Consider the following 23,759-nt stretch of genomic DNA (forward strand, 5'->3'; position numbering starts at 1 on the left):
AATTCACGAACGTGATCACAATGACCAGCGCTTTACACACATCGTATTGTGAACGGTATTTTACTATGGTGAGTTCGTCGTAACGTGATTTGATTGTACAGTGAACTAATTGTAAGGGGGGGATACATTGTATTTTTAACTATTTACGTGAAACTTCGGATAATTGGGGCAGCCGCTTAATCGGGCCAAAATGCACTAGTCCCGATGTGTCCCAAATAACCGGAATCGACTGTATATATATATATATATATTATTTATTTATTTTTTTTTTTTTTACCTAATATATATATATATATATATATATATATATTAGGTCAAAGTTCTGATTAATTTTTGTTTTGCGAGTGGTAGTGAAAATTTTTATTATTTTGGGCAGGAGGCATTACCAGCAACTTATGCACACATTGTTGTTCTAGTAGTTGTTGGTTTGTTAACATAGAACTATAGGCGAGCCAACAACTGCTAAAGCAACAATGACTAGTCAGTTAGTTAGGCCTTAATTACTGGTAATGCCTCCTGCCCAAAATAATAAAAATTTTCACTACCACTTGCGAAACAAAAATCATAGCCTTAAAAGTAGTGCTTTTAGATATTAATTAGTTTGAAGTGACCATTGGTTGTCATTTTTTTCTCTGAATTCCAGAGATTCTTCATTTTTCACTTGCATAAGGTCCTATCTTCTAAGTAAAATAAGGCTTATTGGTACAGGTACCCTACTCATATTTTCAAAACTATCCTCATGCTGCCATATGTTATTAACAGTGTACTTAAAAATACAGATAACAGACTGAAGTGAGCCCACCCATGGAAAACATACATATATGCACTTTTCTGCAAAAAACATTAAGGATGATGATGAGTGGCTCAGGATTATGATCTTATCCTAAACATTGACTTCACTGGTTGTGTTGGCTACAAATCTCATCATCTTGGTAGGTGGCTTGATATCTGATATGTTTATGTTGCTGTGGGATGTACTCAGAGTGACTCTCACAATTTATTATTCAAAGAGACTGTTTTTATACATTGATGTTTTGATTAGAGTTTAGTTAATTGTGGGGGGGGAAGTATAATGACCCTAGCCCTGATGTTAATAATTTTATTGGTTTCCCTTTGGATATAGGTGCCTCCATAGCCAGGTGGGCAGGAGCAGCAGTGCGTAGCACACACTTCTTGATTACACCAGGGTTCAAGCCCGTGCCCACTGAAAGCGGGCACTGCGGAAAGGTCAGAGAATATCCCTGGAGCAATATGGCCTTAGTTGCTAATGCTCCTAAAAACCAAACAACAAACAAAACATCCTTTGGATATAAAAAACTTCTAAAAAGTCTCTTCTGTGGTGGTGTTGTGCTATCTTAAGAATCTTAGGTTCTTTAAAGTTGATCTTGTGATCTTCTGTGATGGTATAGTGTGCTACATCACTCCCTTGTAAGTTTGTAAATTTTGTGATGTTTGGGATGATGGGATGATGTTTGTTGCTACATAATATTTCACTTCTTTAAATAGCAACTTAACTTATGCACACATAAAATAGGATTAATTCCACACAATCAAGTTAAAATTTCACAGCTCTCATGAAACCATACATTTTTACAACTATACCCACAAGTTGAGCGCGCTCTCTCTTCTCCAAAGTAATATAAACTGGTTCATCAGTTCACAGAAGCGCTGTTATGACCAGCTTCTGTAGCAGTAATTGGCGCTGTGTTATGGGTATTAAAGTTAGAAGAGTTGAGAGAGATATATCACCATTTTGTATCGATTACAAATAATAAACAGCAAATAATATCCCAAAATACAGGCACGTTCTCTTTAGAAGGTATGCATAATTATTCATAATATACAACACTGTACTTGTTTTAATGTACAGCTCATATACGTCGAGCTGTATGATTATTATATTAGCAAAAATGAAACTTAGCGGTCTTTATTATTATGCACTAGAAACTGAAAATGATTTAATGTTCATTGTTGTGGATTCTTTAAGAAGAATAATGAATTTAAATTTTCCAATACGAAAAGTGTGCGTGTTGTCCCCCCCCCCCCTCTGTGTAGCACATTCATTAGTATTCTCTCTCTCTCTCTCTCTCTCTCTCTCTCTCTCTCTCTCTCTCTCTCTCTCTCTCAAATTGAGTGTGTACATGTAGTGACTACAAATACAAAATGTCCAATTTGTATCATTAGCAATCAGTGCTTTCTCACATCCCCCCACTGTATAAACAAAATGGATTATATGTGCACCTGTAATGTGAGGTACCAGCTATGTGTATTCGCTGGCCCCACACATGATACTTGGGGAAGAATGAAATTGAAAAGTGGCCATATACTATACAGTGATAGCCCTATTTAGTTTTGTTATAACAACGCTTGTCAGTAGTTGGTTTTAAGTATTTTTGAATTAGACAAGCCATTCATAGGTTATAGGACCCAATTCAGATTTTGTTATAGATGTATTTTGAATAATCCATACTAAAATGCATTTAAAACCCTGTATTGTTGGTCAGGGAAGAGTAGCAACTTCCAAATATGTTGCATTCAAAATAACACGGTATTGAATTAACAAAGATATGTTGTATTTACTTTTCACTACTATTAATCACAGAGAAAATAAAAGTTCAGTTAATTTACTCAAGATCTGGATGTAGGGAATGATTTCAACATAGTTTATTTGGATTTTAGAAAAGCATTTGACTCAGTCCCTCGTGAGAGATTACTGCACAACCCAGAACATGTTGGGGTTACTGGAAAAACTCTTAAGATGGATTGCTGGGTGGCTGCAGGGGAGAAGACAGAGGGTTGTGATTAATGGATCTTCTTCAGATTGATGTAAAGGCAGAAGTGGGGTTCCCAAGAATCGGTACTTGGACCACTGTCGTTTCTGATTTTCATAAATTACATCTATGATGAGATAGAATTCTTGATGTAAAAATTTGCAGACAATGTAAAAATTGCTAGAGTTGTTAATGATCGGTGCCGAGCGGCCCTCCTTCAGGATGACTTGAACAGGCTGCAAGAATGGTCAGAAAAGTGGCAGCTATGTTTTAATGCGGCAAGATCTTACACTTGTGGAATAGCAATCCCACAATAAATTAAATGTTTGGTGGGTTGAATTAAAAACAGTAGAGGAAGAAAGGATCTGGCAATTATAATACAGGATACAGATATGAAGTTGTCTGAGTAGTGTAAATGTGCAGCCAGGGAAGCCCATGGTGTCCTATTGATGATTTATCGAATGTTATCTTGTATAGACAGGGAGGTCACAATTGTAAGGCCACATTTGGAATACTGTGTTCAAGTATGGAGAGCTCATCGGAAAAAATCCATTGAGCTTTTGAAAGGGTCCAAAGACTGGCAACATGCTGGTGAGATCAGCAACAGGAAAAACTGATTATGCAGGCTACAGAGCTTGGCAGCCAGGCACCTCAGAAGTGACCTGATTGAGGTTTATAAGACTCTGAGAGGGGTTAGCAAAATGAATGGTGGATTTTCACTGCTATAAAGAATTCCATGAAGGCAATATTTTCACTGTTATAGATGATGCCAGAACTCAGGGGCATAAATTCAAATTACAGGGAAAGAGGTTTAGATTAGATTGTAAGAAGTTTTTCTTTAGCCAACAAGTTGATTGCTGGAACAGGCTGCCTTCACAGGTAGTTGAGGCTGACAGTTTGAATAAATTTAAAAGTCAGCTGGATAGTTATCTATGTGAGGAAGGAAGCAAATAATTTGTATTTTCTTATCTACTTGTTTTTTTTTTTTTTTTTTGTGGGGGGGGTGGCCTTGCAGCAAAAGCCTGTGACTTCCTTGCACTATATGGCTATTACTATATAAATCAAATGTGCCCGAAATGCATTAACTAACTTTTTATAACATGCGTCTGCAAGTAAGCTGTTTATTAATTTCAAATAAAGATCTTTATTTATTTAAATAAAGTATAATTAATAATTTGAGTTTTTTCTTTAATATTCTTAATATATGAATGTTTTAATTTTATAGAACCATCCTTTTATCAAACGTTCTGAGGCAGAACTAGTGGACTTTGCTGGTTGGGTATGTCAAACAATGGGCCTTGATCCTTCTACTCCCACCAAGGTGACACCTGATGGTCAAGTGTAGATTAATATCAAGAAATAACTGTTTCATTCCAGTCTCAGGAGTCACATCAGTCTGTCAGCAGTAAGAGCCGTGTTGCTGACCGAAAAGAGGTCTCTTAAACTTGACTTCTGTCCATGTTTGATGCTTGTTGTCTGTTGTCTTTGTTATTCTTGCCTTTTCCAGGTTTGAGATGACACTTATGAATGGTAATAGAAAGAAATGCGTAAGTATACAGTTGATTAGGGCTGTAAGCAGTGCAAAAAGAGAAAAAAAAAAAAAAGAAACTGCACACATACACACATACAGAGAGTGAGAGATGTTGCAATTTACAATTCACTTAGCTTTTTTTTTTTTTAAACTCCTAATGGCTTTCCATGAAGGGTACAACAAAACAGTGGCACTTACTGTAGTGAAATCATATATAGATGTAACAAGTGATAAATATACATTTTTGGAATTTTTTATTTATATGTTGTAAGAGGTTTGTCATAAGAGTTAAGAGCTTATATACTAATATTTAGTAAAGTGGGTTGTGACATCCCAAGTGCTTTAAAATGTTGGGCATCGTTAGATGAAAGCTGAAACAGAGCACCAGATCTGCCTTGCATATTTTGGATTGTAATATGTATAAGGAAGGAAAAGTTCAGTAGCATTTTGGCTTCATTCATCTGCTTCTAAATTAATTTTGTGGCTGTATTTTGCACATGTATTGCACTTTTAACTATTTCTACATTCCTTCATTTTTCACAGCTGACCAATTAAAGTGATACTTTGAAGGAAGAGGACAAAGAACAGGAGACCATGTGGTATTGTGAAATGTGAAAGGCTGCAAATATTAAAAAAGAAAAATCTCATGGCTTTATGTTCTTGATAAAGTTTCCATGCAGAGAATGCTTAAATATTTATATGCTTAAATGCTTATATTTATTCATTTATTATTATAAGAATTTTTTTTTTTTTTTATGAAACAACTTTACCATTTTGAAAAGTATTCTGTTTTATAACTTTATACAAAACAATGAATAGAAAAAAAAATTTATAGCTAGAAGCTTACACAGTTCAACCTTTATTTTCATCCTAGAATGTTTAGTAATGATATAAAACTAATATTTATTGTTTCATGAAAATACTGTCAGTTCATCAGTAGAATATAAGCAATTAATCACTTCATTGCCAGTTGATATGCTGAATTATGCAAATTATCATTATAAAGAATTGTTAATGAGAAAAAAATCATTTTCCTTCAGGAGATTCTTGAAAAATATCAAATATAACTAGTATTTATGCCAATTTGGAAAATAAATTATCTTAAAAAACTTATGCTTTTGTTTTTTAAATCTTAGATCAAAACAGTTTTTTATTGCTTTTCTCTTAATATAATTACAGGATATTTTTATACGGGGCACTGTTATCTTACTCTAATAGACCATTTTTAAAATAAATTTCATTAATTGCATTTAATATTGCATATAATGCTACATAATAGCAATGTTATAATACAAATTTACCATATACATATTTATAAGGAATTTGAAATTAAAACATTGGTTTTGTTTTTGATTCGTAATATTCCAAAATTATTTTTAAATAAGTAATACATTCAGTAAAGATCTGAGAGGGAATGATAAATTAAGAGATTCTTGCTTATTTAAAGCCTACTGAGAAGCTCAAAAGGAAGTTAATAGGAAGTTAATATGAAGTTAATATGAAGATGACAAAAGTTGATTATTTCTTATTTGAAATTTAGTAAGCTTTTTAGTATAGTTTACAGTACACAAGAAAATATGTTAATTTTGTGTACTGCAGTAAATAAAAGTGCAACCTTATGAAATTTTATTCCTCAGGAGCATTTTTTTTTGTAATTGTTCATTAAATTATGGTGTACAATTAATTTTTTTAGCATTAAACCAAAAATAAAAATACTCACATTAAACAAATGCATATTTTCACTTAGTTTTTATTAGTATTGCAATTTGGTAATATATTGATTTATATTTGGGTTTTGAAATTACATTGTCCAAGCATTCACTGTTTAATAAGGACAGCTGCATAAAACAAATTTATGCACATAAATTCATTGGAGAAAAAAGTGAAATTATATGAAATTGTGGGGACATTATAGTTTCAATAAAATCACCAGCATTATTTTAAATAGCTTTTAAAAGTTTCTTAGCTTAGAAAGTGATATTCATGGACTAACTTACTCTTTAGTTAATTTAATGAAGACCCCCCCCCCTCTCCTCACATTTCTGCAGGGAGGTATTTATTTCTGTTTAACCTTTTGACATCCTGTGGGAAGTTGGTATTACTGTACTTTAATAAAGGACTTTTTTTTTTTTTTTTTTAAAGTATAGTTAGCATAATCTCTTCAAATGTTGATAAATTTAATATCTGAGAATTAAGATTTTTAAGGATTCACGTTTGCATATTTCCAATATCTTTCATTTCTAGTCAGTTAGCGATAGGGATTTGTATCAGTTAGCATTTAAATAGTATAATTTTGTGATAGTAGACATCAGTTTTGCTAGAATGGTGTATTTTTTTTTTTTTTTTTTTTTTTATATCCGCTGTTTTGTTTGTTAGTTAAATTTATGCATGCAAAAGATTCATTTGAAGGAAATTGATGAACCATTTGTGAACTCTGGGCATCAGAGTTTAATTGGATCACTGGCATTCTTTTTAAGTAATTTAAAAAATTTCTTGGCATAGATTTTTGTAAGTGATATTTAGAGACATATGTAATGCTATGTATGTATATATAAATGTGAAAAAAAAAATTCATTTTGTGGTTTTCATTTGCCGAAAGTATAATACACAAAAATGTATAACATTTTTTTTAAATATAAAGTATAAAATAAAAACAGTTGTAAGAATTTGAAACTACAGCAAGCAAATCAGATATGCTAATAAATTTTTTGATTACATTACAGTACAAATCTAATGAAAAAGCTTGATTTTTTTTTTTTTTTTTTTTTTGTTTGTTTAAAGTTGACTAGAAAAATGATTACTATTAAACACACACTTTGCTGCAAACATTAGAATTGAATAACTGAATTAACTGTTTAAGCTGACAGTAAATAGCAGTGGACTAACTGGAATTAAAATAAATTTAATTATAAAAGTACATAACAACTCTGTTTAGTCTCACCCTGAAGACCTTTTTCAATAGTAATAATTTAAAAAAAATAAATGTAACTATATAGTAAAGTCTTGAGAACTGAAACTGGAACTACATGACCAATACATGCACTGGAGAAAATCAAAATTATCTAACCTCTAAGTGTGTGTTTTAATATTAATCCTATACCTGTGTAGCACTTGGCATTTGTCTCTCATAGCAGAAGGATGGTTATTTTTGCTAGTGCAGAAACCAGGTAGCTTAATGCTTGCTCTGGTGAGCAATGTAACGTCAATATTTACTGAAGTTTGTATAAAGCTGATCTGCTGAACTAATGAGCAAGCGAAAAATGTTGGTATGAGTTAAATAGCTTTCAAACTATTATGAATACTTATAGAGTAACAATGATTTGCATGCATCTGAATATGTAATGTCTTGCATATTTATGACTTTTAACTGTTTCAAACTTTGAAGCAGTCAGATTTTGCATTTGTATTCCATTAATGTGTATGATATACTTTGTTCTCTGAAAATGTCTTGGTAATGTGAGCTCATCATACTTTTCTGGCTCATGTTTGATTTATTTTTTGATAATATTTTAGTAAGGTAAATTTTCACAAATAAATTTTGCATGTACGGTTTCTTTTTTGTAGATGCTTTAATGTTATTGACAATTATTTTAAACTTTTCTGTGATTTATGCATTTCATTTTATTTTGAAGATATGACATTAAATTTCATATCATGCTGTAAGTAATATTACTTACAAATATCAGTCTTAAACTGGATCTGTCTGTATATTTTGGGTCTTCCAGTATTAAAAATATGAATGGCTTGGTGCTGCACATTTTCCTCTATATATAATTTATTTCTTAAAAATTCATTCAGGGCATTAATGAATGGGGTTAGTTGGAAACTTTTCAAAATAGGCATTTGGCAACTAGATATTACTAAATAGATTTTCTTTATTTTATAGACATTAAAATGTATACAGTTCTGATAAATAGCAAATATAAAAATGTTTTTCAAGTGTGATTGCACTTGAAAAATTATTTAAAAGTAATAACTTAGTTATTACTTTTAAAAAAAAGTAATTAGTTATTACTTTAAAAAAAAAAAAAAGCATTTATATTCATTTGCTATAAAATTCTGCATGACAGCATGTCATGTACAATTTTAGTGCTGGCTGAAATTTTTTAAAATATCAGCAAGCATTACACCTTAGCATATTCTGCGATAGCAGTATTCTAATATTTGAATTTTTACCCTCCTAAAGTGGCTGAACTGCAACCCAAAATTTGATATTTTGCAAATTTTTTTCTTCTAGCATAAAATGTGAGGTTTGCTAGGTTTTTTTTTTTTTTTTTTTTTTTCCCTCTTTAGTTCAAATAGTATCATATAGATTCTTTAACAAAACAGAACTAAGGGCTCTCCAAAAGCCATATTTGATTGCTTGCATGGTTTTACAATCTTTTAAAATAAATAAGATCAGTTTTATGGAGTAGTGCTTTAATATTAATAAAGATCTAAGTACTTCGAATTTAATTGATATATATTTTTTGTTTTATTTTATTTATTTTTTTTTTTGTGTGAAAAGCTTAAAATTGTAAATGGGAAAAAGTACTGATTTTATAACCAAATACTCTGAAATAATGACAGATTACGTTGTGGAACTTAATTGATTAAATACCACTATGTGATAAGAGTGCATTTCTTTTTTTTTTTTTTTTTTTTTAATCAGTTCTGACAGTATAATTTGCTATTGCTTTTTCATTACTAATGAGTGCTAGTAACAATATTTTTTTTAATATTAAAATTAAAATTCTCACTTTAATGTGAATTTAGATTAACATGACCATATTTATTCTTATTAACCCATCAGAAAAAAAATTCAAAATTAATTTTTTTGATCTTTTCTGAAAAAACTCAAAAATTCATGTTCTATATTAAAAAATATTTTTAATTTTTGAAAATTAAAACTCCCTTTAGGCCTGTCAGTGCGTGAATACAAATTTAAAAACAATGCTCTTCAACTTATACTTTAAACACTTAAACAAAATGGTGGCACTTGGCTCCAAGTGCACTTTTGTTTAAGTGTGATTCTTGATTCCAGGTGATGTTACAAATGGAGGAAAGTGTATGGCAGTAAAGTGAACTTACTATCAATAACTCTTCACGATGTATGTCAGTCAGCACATGCATATAATTAGGTTTAACTAAATCATGAATTTTTTTTATTTGTGGAATGGTCTGCAGAGAATTCAAAGAAAACATTTTCAATAACAGGTATTAGGAGTTTCAACTGTGTAGATGAGTGGTGAAGCACAAACTGCTGAGATATCAGGGTCAAATCAATCGCCCACAACTAACACATTTAAAGAATTTTTTTTATTTGTTGTTAATGGAGGTTTATGGCAAACTGTATTTGGGAGTTAATTAAATCAATTACCAGCCAAGTGCCCTTTATCTACAATTTAATATTACATTAAACACTTTCACTTTGCCTTATTATGCAGTTCTAATCACAAAAAATTAGATGGTTAATTTTAAATATCAATTTCATACCTTTTGATTATTCATTTTAGTTTAAAAGATTTTACAGAATAAATGCATTGCATAATAATCATATTTTGAATTAAAACAGGCCAATTTTTAAGCAAGAAATGAAGGTGAATTTTAAGTTTTGACAGGACATTATTGTAGTAGTATTTTATAAAATTTGCTGAGAAAGGGATCCTATCATTTGGTGAAAATATTTTGAAGTATAAATTATAGTGCCATGTAGAAAATGCATATCTCTTCATTTTTTAAGTTTATTTAAACATGGACATTGACACAAGTTGAACAATATTGATTTTGAGACCATTTCTTTTTTATTATTAATTTGGTAATTAATAATGATAATTAATAGTTGTTGAAATGCTAACAATATGAAATAGAGAAAATGTGCAGCATCATATTTCTCTAAAAGCATAGTTTCCTCAGCTGTGCTAGAGAAAGTTGAAGGCTGAGAAAACTTTCATAAAATGAAGCCTAGATTTTGCAACTGAATTTATTTGAAAATTCCTTAATTCACAGTGTGATACATATAATATATAAATAACTGATTTTATTTTTATATATATAAAACAAGATATTTCATTTTTCTCTTTCATTTTCTCAGACTTCAGTTTTTCTCCGATGTTTCTTCTCAAAACATGAGAAGACTTGTATGTATGTAAAGTGTTATGTATTTATCAGACTTGCTGTATTTTTTAATAGTGGTGAAGGATATATTCTTTGGAACTTAAGCGATTTTTGATGTTCTGTAACTGAATTGTAGATTTGGCAGCCAAATCCAGACTATTCAAAATTAAATGTCTTCTTACTGTTTTAAAGCAGTTTATATCTTTAATTTGTTAGATGATTGTGATTATGAATATTCATCCAATTTAACAACTAACTTTTGAATTGTTGTGAATGGAAAGAAAATTTCTCCTTTTCTTTTCCACTAGATATGTACTGCTATTATTATCCTATGAGTTTCCCTCTAAAGTTATCCACACAGCTAAATTTGAATCTGTGGTCATGCATTTAAAAGAAATTCTCATTTTTATGTATAATTTTTAGTCAACCACTTTAAATTTTTTAAAAGTTTCATCTGTACAAACACAACTGAAGTAATAGGAAGTTGCATATCAAGGTTTTATATTGGCATTAGATATTTAGTAGCATATTCTTAAGAATACATTCAAGATGTGGGTTTTTTTTGGTTTTTTTTCTGCACACTTAATGTTATAAATTTGAACTACTACATTCCAAGTGAAACACCAGTAAAAACATTTTTTAATTAATAAATAATGCACAAATACATATCAGAACTTCTACAGATTGTTTCTGACATACTTCAAAAATGCTTGATAATGTTCTATGGTCTATTCTGGTTTTAGATTTAGATGGGTCCTCTGTCACAGTATAGTGGTTTCACTACTTATCACTCATTTGAAGAGGTCTGGGTTTGAATTCTTTTGGAGACTGAAAGAATTCTTACAAAAGGCGTTTTCATTCAGAGCTGTTGTTAGCTAGCTCAGGCAGGGGAAGTAGGGTTTTCTCCGTGTGTCATTTTGGAGCAATTCTGCTTCATAGAGCTGGAGGCATTTATCTGACTTCTCCTGATTGGATATTATGTTTGTAATTTCTTTAATAAAGTACTTAAAAAGTTATATACATTTAAAGTAAATAATATGCCGGAGAATTCTTTAGAATAAACAGTAGAATAGTTTTTCATTTATAACTGACTTCTGGTGTTGCTTTTTCTAAAGTATGATATCCATTATTTTAAAGATATTTACATCATGGTGAGTGATGTTGATATTTCTCCATCCATTAAGCCATCCACTTTAAACATTTTTTTTTTTTTTTTTTTTTTGTTTGAAATACTTTAAAACCATTTAAAATTTCACTGATTGAAGTCTGTGCTTCACCATGGTGAAACCAGGAAGGTAGTACGTATGGTAAAGGTGACAAGATAACCAAGTATTTCTTCCTGCTTTGCAGACTGTGGAGTAACTTCAAAACAACCTCATCAAGAATACAGGTGCTTACATTCAACTAGACAAGCATTATTATATCAATTTGGAACGAAAGCATCAATCCAGCTTTTGCATCCTTCGAGATTTAACAAAATTGAATAACAAGTCTGGAATGTTTCAGGGGCTTCTGTCCTTCTGTAAGTACTATAATATAATATTCAGAACAAAATAGTACATTTTGTGCATATTTTTACAGAATCTCAAAGATTTCTTTCATGTGGCAGTGGATAGAATAGAAATTAAAATATTGTTGCTCACTCCCCAGTTGCCTCATTTTGATACCAATAGATTTTTTTTTCTCTTTTTTGAGATGTTTTAAAACCTGCACATACTTCCCTCCCTGCTGCTAATCTGGATGAACTCAAAACTAGATTTGTTAATATATTTTTATTATTATCAGTCATGAGCTACTGATTTTAAACTTTCATTAGACTTGACTTATCTTCAGAATAAAACATTTTATTCAGGAGTTGCATGATATAAAACAAGTTTAACAGATTAATAAAATATATATCATAAACATGTACTCAGTACATAGCAAAAAATATTCCATGGATGTGTACATAAAACCATGAAAAGCACCACTGCTTTTTTTTTTTTTTTTTTTTTTTATTTCCCATCTTTGTTTATTGAGATAAAGTAAAAACATCTGATTTACTTCATAATACAAATAAATGGCTTTCCCCAGGAAGAAATTTGACTCTATTATCCAAGAACTAAGGTTCAATGGAAGGTAACTATTTTACAAGTAGTGCAAATGAAAAACTATTTACATAAATCAAAGTTTTCACAGATGTCTAATACAAACTTTTCATTATACATCTTCTCTTCTGAAGCAAATCATAATTTGCCTTAGGGGTCAAACATGTAAAAAAAGCAAGTTGACTATTTTTGGTGATTGAATGCAAATTCAATCACCAAACTGCTAGAATGCAAACTTGCATCAAAATGAACCACAATTTTTGTGCTTTACCACATATATGTATCCATACAATTGCAGTCAATAAATGAGCATGTAAAAGTAAAGGCACATGACAACATTGACTATTTGATTATGGCTGGGATTTTGCTTAATGTCAATCACACTGGCTAGAGGGTGCTATAAAAGCTATATACTTGGTTCACAGTTTCATATGCTCTTTGTTTATGTTGAAGTTATTTTATTTAGTTTAGTATTTTCCACAAGAGAAGGTAAAATTTTTTGAAGATTACAGTTGCTGAATTCTTTAGTTTATGAAAAAAAAACATCATCCATAGTGTCTGCTGATAAAGTCTTGTGTAAAGTGTTTCCCTATAAAATTTTACCCTGAAGGGTTTGTTATAATGGATCTACAGTATGTTTAACCATTGAATCAGCTTTTTATAATATGGCATCTGATGCCGAAAGAAAATTTAAGTGATTCAGATTCCAAATCTTGTTCAAATGTATCTTTTAATGTTAGATTGCTACAAAAACAGATGCTGGCATTATTTGTAGTGATAACTCTTCACTGCTGAAATCCCTTGCATTTACTAAAAAGCAGTGCCTACTTGTTCCAGTGCTCCAAGGCACACAGAAAGGACCCTCACATATATAGGCAGCAGCAAACATATTAACCCCTACCATGTGCACAGAAAACAGGTTTGGCCAGTGTCTATTGTCAGTATCAGGAGTCTGTTTAACTAAGGAGCAACATGTCAGGGTGTGAATTTACTGGAACATACATGCATAGCTACCAACTCTCTTTTTGACCCTTTCTCCATCTTGCTGTCATAATAGTTTGTCTTTTGCACTAACAAATTTCTCCAATTTTTCTTTTCACAAAAAGAAAGTAAAATACATTAAGATTGGAATTTAAAAAAAATTCTCTGAATCTCTTTAACAAATATGGCTGTAATAAACACCTGAGAATAATTTGCCATAATTGTTCAGAAAAAAAAAAAAAAAAAAATTCTGCATTTTTTTTTTTTTAAATTTCTAATATAGTGCCTATGGATGATATCCTCTCTCAATTTAGAAAGCAAATAAATATTAAAAGAACTTAAAGGGTATTGAAAACTATCATTAAAGAATATAAATGTACAGGATAGCAACTCTTAACGTTCCATCACTTGCACCTCGCTTTTTAACAAAAATACTTGCATCATCTGTTATCCCCTCATTTGTTTAATTTAAAAAAACAATTTTTTGCTTTATTTTTATTGAATTGAAAACAATGATGATAATAAAGTTTTTATCGTACGTTTTGGAATTTTCATGGTCACTGATTCCCCAGATTGAAACCCTGATGCTCACGTGGCATTTGGCAGGTACAACATGAACAGTGGTATTTGTCCCATCTTCATGTTTAGATAGTGAAAGTCAACTACTACAGCAAGATTAGACACCATTCACTGGTGTGTCTCATAGACACCACATGGAAATGGGAATTGCCTAGAATTTTCTCACCTGGCATCTGTTAAACTCAAAACAAAAATTAATTTCGTGTAATTCATAATATATCAAAACGAAAAAAAAATATTGATGGGCAAAGGTACATTGGAAGATATGATTTCATTTAGAAAATAGCATGTCAGATGTCATATTAGCAGTAGAAGGTTAAAATCACGTCTTGAAATATGAGCCAAGCACCATGCCCTCCCCAATAGCAAATTAGTAAAAGCTGCCTTCTTTGTCAATCACAATTATAAAAGACTAATGAGAATCAGTACAAAGGCAATACTAAATGAAGTTTTCCATGAATGTTGTTGCTATCAAGGTGATGTGTGCTGATACAATCCAGTGAAGCATTACAGCTTCTAATATTTCATATATTTATAACAGAATTGGAATTCTGTTATATAATTAATGTTATAAGAAGCTGTATGACTGAATAAATTATGGACAACCTTTGGCAGACAAACTATTGTGAATTCGAACAAAGTATATTTCCTTATGGCAGTAAGTCTGTTGACTTCAAACAGAATTCATAGATATCAAGTTAGTAACTGAGTTTTCAGAAGCATTAAGTTAAATAATATAGTTAAATATTTGTAGAGCAAATTTTTTGAATCAAACTGACTAATTTTGCAAAATAAATAATATTTACCCTAATCTAAAAATATTCAAGTTAGGGATTTGAAACTTGGCTGAAAATTTCATCCCCTTCTCTATGTCCTAGAACTATACATTCTTCCCATCTGTTGGTGAACTCGTTCAAGCCTCTTGAATAGCTTCTCACTTTGAGCAAAAAACAAGGCTTTTTTCATCTTAGACAAGAGGAAGAAGTTTTATACTTTAATTTTATTTCCTGCTTCAAGTAACCTACTGCCAAGGAGTTCTGGTTGCTTTTTAAATCAATTTAAATGACTGACTAAATCATCCAACTCTTCTTGCATGTGGCACGTTATAACTTTCTGGTTAGTAGTAAAAATATGGTGAAGTAGATAACCAGCAAAGTCTACAACAACACAAGAATCCTCACCATATTCATCAGTGCTTGCTTTATCCCATGATTTGGGGGGGGGGGGGGCTCTAGTATTGGCAAGTGGAAAAGGCCTTACTACAAATGATATGTTGGGATATTTGATTCTGGACATCCCTCATACTTCTGTCAAGCAAAAATAGTAATATAAAAAACATTATGGGAATCCTGTTGTCTCAAAACTTTATACTAGACAGGTTGGACAGACAACTTGGGTAATTGAGACCCGCTAACATTCATAAAATCAGACAAATGCTAACTTATTTTGATTTTCTCTTGTAGAGAATCTATCCTCATGTTGAATTTAAACCAAATAAAAATAGAATATATAGGATATTATATTTTAAGTCAGGAAATCTCTTACCTTAGATTTTTTCAGGAATAACTGCATCCAGGTAAAAATGTAATCAGAATAAATGGAAACAGTATTAAAAGACCCTAAATCCATGCATGGCAAATAATGGGAAGTATATCCCATCAATTATTTGCCACGCATGGATTTTGGGTCAAACTAGCTTACTTTCCTTTGTCCTGTTGCAATGTTCATCTGTCTTTAAGCAGGTCTTTTAATACTGTTTCCATCTATTCTGATTAAATCTTTACCTGGATGCAGTTATTCCTGAAAAAAATTTCAGGTAAGAAAGATATTTCTTAATAACCTATTTATTTTATTCATTATTCTATTTTTATTTGGTTTAAATTAAAAACATTGATTTTTAATTCAAAATGAAGACATATTCTCTACGAGCGAAAATCACAATAAGTTAGTGTTTGTCTGATTTTACGAATATTAGCAGGTCTCAATTACACAAGTTGTCTGTCCAACATGGCAAAAATAGCGAATGCAATTCTCATCATATTATATAAATAGCAAAATGCTTAGCAACATCCTCAGATTTGTCTTATAATACAGCACGTGTGAAGCCCACATTTTCCCCTAATCACAAACCTTGTAACCGAAGTACAAAGCATATGCACATTTAGTAATACTGTACAATTTCTTCCTTTGAATTTTTGTTATAAGCCTGTACACATGTAGCAGAAATTGTCAGGGTGAGAACCAGACATTTCCTTTGCTTCTGCTTAAGTATTTTAACAATAGTATATGCTAACTAAAACACAGACAAACAAGCAATATGCAAATATACATGCACAATTGTCTTTCCATTACTGAAGAGAGGTGACATAAGGTTAAACATGTTAAACCTACCCCTCCAACACTCATCTATAAGCAAACATTATTTACAGGTAATACAACATTGTTGTATTAATTTTTATATACTGCAACCTTTTTTTATTACTTTTTATTAAGTAATAAAGTAATTTTTATTACTGCAAACAACTGATATATTAGTGGAGGTCAAAAATCTTGTTGGCCAGTGTTAGTAAAAAGGTGAGAACCCAACCTCAACTCTAGTAAAATGAAATATAAATGCAATTAATGCAGCTATCATTTAAATTAAAAATATTCCTATTTATTAATGGCATTTACAAACTTATCCTAGATACTATTAATTAAATAGGAGTTATGAAATAAATTTTACAGATTAAATTTATTTCATAATTAATACCTTAAAATAAAGATAGGCAGTAAACTGCATGCTATAATAAACAGTGAATATCTTAATATACATATATTGAAAGAGTAAGAAAAAACTGAATAAGAATAGTTATTGCATTCTGTAGGTGTGATAACATTGGAATTTCACCTGCACTCGTTTCACTGCACTTTGGTGTACAGTTCAATTGATAGCTGAACTAGTACGATTAGATTGCCTCTGAAACCATGAGTCAAATTGCTAATGATCCAATACCATTCAGTCATAAGTGTTTATTATACTTGCATATGCATAACTCAGCTACAACATGGCTGATGGGACCAATTCACTGCAATTTATAGATGTGAGTAGGCTGTTGCATTTAAATGCTAATGGGATATCACAGCTTTTCATTATTGCCGCTGTTAATCTTTGCATAGCTTGAAGGTAAATTGTAAGGTCATCATGCACATTACACAGGAGTAAAATGAAAGACTGTACAAAGTCATAAGAATAATCTAAATAAGGAAGGCAGTGGTTTAATAGAATGATTTGGGGAAGTGAAGAGGTGTTTATTATGAACCTGGCATTTTAGGAGCAGCCTTGCTCCCTTCTGTGAGACAAATAAAACAAAGATCTTGTGGCTATAGAAGGCCCAAATATCAAGTTTATAATATTTACTTGTGATTTTCTGCAGTCTTGTTTTAAGATATTTGCATAAATCACACTGCCAAAAACCCATTTGCAAAATATCTGGAAAAGAAGTTACCAAAATCCATCCAATGTCCACTATTTTATCCACATTATAGGAAAGAAACAAACCCCCCAGAAAACAATGCTGGCAAGAGACTCTTGACATGAGTAGTAGTAGTAGCATGTGATGGAAGAAAGCAAATGTATGAGCTTATGCAGCATCAGCCAAAAAAAAAAAAAAAAAATCACACCATTCCCTCCAAATGCTTGTCTAGTTCCTCCTTAAATTTATTCAACCTATCAACTTCCACAACGACAGATGGAAGTTTGTTCCAGCAATTAACCACCCGCTGGTTAAAGGCAAATTTCCGCACATCCAATCTACATGTCTTTTCTTAATTTGAATTTATGCCCCCTTAGGTTCATAATCTGAACAAGTGGAAGGATCCCATCAGAATTCAGCGTGCTGAACCCATTCAAGGCCTTATACACCTCAATCAGATCACTGTGCAGGTGCCTAGTCTCCAGCCACTGCAATTTGCAGAACTTAAGCCTCTCTTGGTAAGAGGATCCCTTCATTCCCCTCACCAATCTTGTTGCCCTTGTCTGTACACGCTCAAGTAAATCTACATCCTTCCTAAAATGAGACCTCCAGACCTGTACACAGTACTCAAGGCGTGGCCTGACCATTGCCTTATACAGAGGGATAATCACCTCCTTTTCCCTGCTAGCAAAATTCCTATATATCATTAACAAAACCCCATGACCCTGCCCTGGCAGCATTGCTCAGAAAACTTCAACCATTAAGGTGGTAACCTCATCCCAACATTTACTCATTACTTTGGCTCCTGTATATCATTGACAAAACCCCATGACCTGCCCTGGCATGGCAGCCTGTCTTCATTACCCAGAAAACTTCATATCTGACTGCACAATTACTCCCAGGTCTTTTTCATTTTCTACCACCTCAAGTGTAGTACCACACACAGTTGGTATATTTCTCTGGGGTTACTTCTACCCATATGGAGTACTTTGCATTTGTCAAAGTTAAACTTCAGTTGCCACTTCTTAGCCCATCTGCCCAAATTATCTAGATCCTGTTTGCAGTAGCACACTGCCATTACTGTCATTAACAACCCTGCCAACCTTTGTATCATCTGCAAACTTCGACACTAAGCCTGATATACCTTCATCAATATCATTGATAAATATACAAAACAACAGTGGACCCAACACCGAACCCTGTGGGACTCCACTAATAACATTAGTCCAAGAAGAGCAGCACCCATTGATTACTGCCTCCCACTTCTCCATCCTTTTATCCATTGTAGCAACTTACCATTAATACCATTCTGCTCCAATTTATTAGTTAGGCGCTAATAAATAACTAATAACTTTATTAGTTATTGTACAAATGTAATTTGTACAATAGTCTTCCATGCACAACAGTGTCAAAAGCTTTCCTGAAATCCAAATATATGATATCAAAATTATTTTTTGCATCCAGTTCCTTTGTAACCACATCATAATATCCTATCAAATTTGTCAGACAAGACTTTCCCTTAACAAACCTATGCTGTGTCTGAATTATTGCTGCAGTCTTGTCTAGATGATCCTGCAATGCATCTTTAACCAGCGACTCCATTATTTTACCCGGAACAGAAGTTAAACTAACTGGTCTGTAATTACCTGTGTCACCCTTCGATCCCCCTTTGTGAATTGGGGATACATTTGCACATCTCCAGTCCGTGGGAACCTCCCCGGAGTCCAAGGATGCTCTCATAATTATGGCTAACGGTTTGCTTAGTTGCTTTGCCGCCTCCTTTAATATAACTGGATAGATCCTATCCACCCCAGGTGCTTTTCTTACGTTTAACTTCAACAATTTCTCTTCCACCGTGCTCTGTTATTACAAAATCATTAAGTATCCTGCTACAATTTGATAACCTGCCATTTTCAAACCTTAATAATTCCTCACGTGTGAATGTAGATGCAAAATACTCATTCAGTTTGTTTGCTATCTGAGCAGGATCATCAACAGTCGAGCCATCGATGTCAAGTGGACCAATCAGATTCATCCCCTTCCTTTTAGAGTTTATATAAGTAAAGAAATCCTTGCTGTTTTTCTTAGGATCTTTTGCCAAGGATTTCTCGTAATCTGCCTTTTTCTGCCTGACCTCCTTTGTAACTTGGTTACAGATCAACTTGTAGCTATCATAGGCTTCTGTGTCACGCGTTAATTTGTATGCATCTCATGCATTTTTCTTCTCTGTTACGAGTCTCATTAGTTCATTTGACAACCATTTAGGCCTAAACCTTGAACAATATTTCTTAATAGGTATGAATCTTTTAGTAGCATCCACGATTAATTCCTTGAATGCTTCCCACTTAGAATTTACTGTTGGTAACATCATCAGTCGATTCCACTGTACAGAATTTAAAAACTGTCGGAGACCACTGTACTCGCCTTTACGGAAGCAAAAACCCTTTCCTTTACCCCTGATGGTAATTAATGAATATTTTGTCTGAGCACACATCAGCCCTCTCAAAATATTACCTGCTCAACATGGAAAAGGATTTTATGATCAACTTGAACATGGTTTTAATAATAAAATTGAAAATTATGTGAAGTGAAAAGAATAAATCAGTGTTTTGTTACCAGTTTCACAAGCATTGCCCAAGTATTTCACAAAGCTTAGCACTTATATACATTTAATGCATTTTAAAATAAAAAGATATATTTTCTATTATTCTGTAGAAAACACAAATATGTTACACAGTTAATCTGAATTATTTTAGTATTAGCCATATAATGTGAGGAAGCCAGTCTTTTGCTGCCCCAGCCAACAAAAAATAAATAAATTAAAAAAATAAGATAAAAAGAAAGGTATAAAATATAAATAGATATGAAAATAGACTGTGCTTCCCTCTTCATATAAGTAGTTCAGTTGCCTTTGAATTGCACCAAGTAACTTGATCCTGCAATCAAAAACTTTCTGCTATTCCAGTCTAGACCTCTTCCCCTGTAATTTGAACTTATGACCCCCTATTTCAGGAATCCTTTATAACAGTGATTCACCTTCATTCATTTGACTGTCCCCTCTAAGGTTCCTGTTTGCCAAGCTCTGCAACCCACAAAGTTTTTCATCACACAGTTGGCATTTTGTAGATCTCACTATGCAGGCTGCCTATATTTGAATCCTTTCATATTCAGTATCCTTTTTAGGTGGTGGTCTCAATATTTGGACACAGTACTCTAAGTGCAGCCTTTACAGTTGCCATGCATAGTGGGATTATGATCACCCTATCTCTACAGACTATTGTTCAATAAGACATCATAGGCTTTCCTGGCTGCTTCCCTACACTGCTGGGGGAATTTCATATGTACCCATATCATAACTCCCAGATCCCTTTCCTCCTCTGCCATTTTTAATTCAACTCCACCAAGTGTGTAAGTTATTTTGGAGTTTCTATTCTCCCAGGGTGAAAGTAGCAGCTGCATTAAAACATAGATGCCACTTTTCCAGCCATCTTTGAAGCCTGTTCGAGTTATCCTGCAGAAGTGCTACTTGGCACTGACACTCTCCCTATCCTTTTTTTTGAAAAGCAGAAACAAAGTGGTCCAAGAACTGATCCTTTGGGGGGGAAACCCCACTTCTGACATAACACCAATCTGAAGAATGTCCATTAACCACAACCTTCTTTTTGATTCCAACATCTTTCAGCTTATACAGTAAGTTTCCATGAGGGAATGAGTCAAATGCCCTGCTAAAATCCAAATAAACTAAGTTGGAATTAATCCTTTTCATCCAGTTAACTGTGTCTAGCTAACCAAGTAAGCTATGTGATTTTTCTCTTAATAAAACCATATTGTGTATCCTTCAGAATGCCATTTCCATTTAAATGTCCCTGGATTGTACTTTTAATCACTCCTTCCAAAATTTTTTCCAACCAGTGAAGTCAGACTGACCAGCCTGTAGTCTCTCAGAACTGCTTTATGTATTGGTGATATGTTGGCGCCTATCTTGTGCCAAGTACTCAGAGTTCAATGATTCTCTTTATTAACCTTAATAATTAAATGCACTCTAGCTACTTTCCTCTAAATTACTGGATATATATGACATCAATTCCAGGAGCTTTACTTGTCATTAGGCTCAAATTTTTCTAATAACCAATATTTGAATTAATTTCAAAATAGCTAATTTCTTATCTCAGCTTCTCCTTACCATAAATGGTCTTTTGTCAGTACCAATGTGAATCACCTATTCAATCCATCATGTGCCCATTACACAAAGGTCAAATGAGATTCATTTTTCTTTTTACGTACATAAACACCACACCTTGTCCCCATTCTTTGCTTTGTTAGCCACCTAATCTTTGTATGGCACCATTACATACAAATCAGCTTGCTTGTTGTAGGCTTCGGTACTTTCCATCACTCATTTAAGGATTTTTGCTTATTCATGGGAAAGATGCAACCTTTTTTTTCCTAATGGCATTGCCACTTGTGATATACAAATATTGTCATAATGCTTGTTTTTTTATGTGTAGTTAATAAAATTGCATTCTTAATCTCTTTCTTATTTAGCTTCATTATTTCTGCATTAAATATATTAAAAATAAAACTTTATATATAACAGAAAAATTGAAATAACGCATCTTGAATCCCTGAAGGTTTCATTATTTCAAAAGTGTACTGTACATTTCTATTGCTTTCAATTTCAAAAGAAACTTTTGAAAGAAAGGAAAAAAAAAATTGTTTGGGTGACCATGATATATATACATTGAGTGGACAGAAGTAATGGGTAGGTCCAACTTTTGCCCAGATGGGGGCAGTCGCATGGCGTGGCATTGAGTCCACTAGTTCATGAAAGCATTCAAAGGCATTTCCATCCAGGTTTGTTGCACTGCTGTCCATAATACCATTGCATTCCTTGGAGGATCCAAAGCTTGAACAGACCTTTCCACAGCATACCAAAGATGCTCCACAGGGTTCATGAATGGGGAGCCATTCCATGGTGTTAAAATCTGCAGAATGTTCTAGTCACCACGGCTCCCTGGGGAGGTGCATTGTCCTGCTGGAAGAGTCCATTGCCCTGTGGGTGCATGATGACAATGAAGGGATGCAGATGGTCTGCACGGATGGATACATAATTTGGTACATCTAGATGGACATTTGGTACATCTAGATGCACCAAATGTCCCAGACCATTACTGACAGTCCACCTGCCTGAACAGCTTGTTGACATGGGTGGTGTATAGCTTTGTGCGGTTTCCACCAGATACGCACCCTCTCATCCACTCAAAATAATCAGAAATTGGACTCATCAGACCAGGAGATCTGTCTCCAAGGTTCAGTGCCGATGTTCTTTCACCCAGTTGAGATGTAGAGTCCTATGCCATGGTGTTAGCAATGGGACTGGTGGGTCAGCAGCACCCATAACCTATTGTGGCTAATGACTGCCTGATGATCTTGGTGAAGACATTTCTGGCACCTGCCACGTTGAAATCAGCAGTGATTCGTGCTACTGTCGTTCTCCGGTTTGTTGAAACAATGCGAGACAGATGTCAGCAGCCACATTCATCCACCACCTTTCTCTGTTCACAGTGAGACATTATTCTGGAAATAGCATATTCCCAATACACCCCTAATACTGTCAAATGGGGATAGTGCAATTTCTGTAACACCTCTGCGATAAAATGACCCATGCATCGGGCACCCACTATCATCCCTCTTTCAAAGCCTTAATTCACGTTTATCCATACTGACATCGAATTACCATCTACGTGAATACAGTGTACCTATATTGCCAAGCGGTAGGTTCGTCCACTAGCGAGAGGAGTGACGGAATTGCATTGCCCAGGTATCCCGTGGATTCTGTACTTTCAGTGTAATACAAACGGGGGTTGAAAAAACCTTTTATATAAATGCAAAAGATCTGTTCCTTTATATATCAAGGCAACATGAAGCTATAACTGATTTAAATAAAAAAAAAGGTAAATATGGAATGTCACAAGTCAAATTTTTAGAAATCTTGTCTATATACAACTGCATTCTTAAAAAACTTATTTCTGAAGTTAGTTGTAACCATTTCTCAAAAAAGTATTTTGGCAATGTGCAAAATTTATTTTAACTATTAACAAATAGTGACTGCATAATGCAATTTGTTTCAAACCCTTTTATATATATACACACAAGTTATGGTAATAAGATGGCAGTAAAAAGTTCCCAGACTGGTGCAATAAAAAGAACAAAGTAAGGAGCTCAAAAAATGTTTTTTTATTCAAAGTAATCATCACCC

The 23,759-nt window shown here is 33.0% G+C and overlaps 1 protein-coding gene across 1 annotated transcript in view; it reads left to right on the plus strand.

Moving 5' to 3' along the window:
* Positions 1 to 4,474, plus strand: part of Dsor1 (mitogen-activated protein kinase kinase 1) — a 148,141-nt gene extending 143,667 nt beyond the window's left edge. Inside the window, exon 11 of the mRNA XM_090384733.1 lies at positions 3,997 to 4,474. Coding sequence (XP_090240859.1) covers positions 3,997 to 4,116 — 120 coding nt within the window. The 3' untranslated portion in view covers positions 4,117 to 4,474. The remainder of the gene's footprint in view (positions 1 to 3,996) is intronic.
* Positions 4,475 to 23,759: the final 19,285 nt, after the last annotated feature.

Source organism: Mastigoproctus giganteus, chromosome 1 (assembly GCF_048544385.1).
Source record: "Mastigoproctus giganteus isolate SK-2022 chromosome 1, ASM4854438v1, whole genome shotgun sequence".
Taxonomy (NCBI): Eukaryota; Metazoa; Arthropoda; class Arachnida; order Uropygi; family Thelyphonidae; genus Mastigoproctus; species Mastigoproctus giganteus.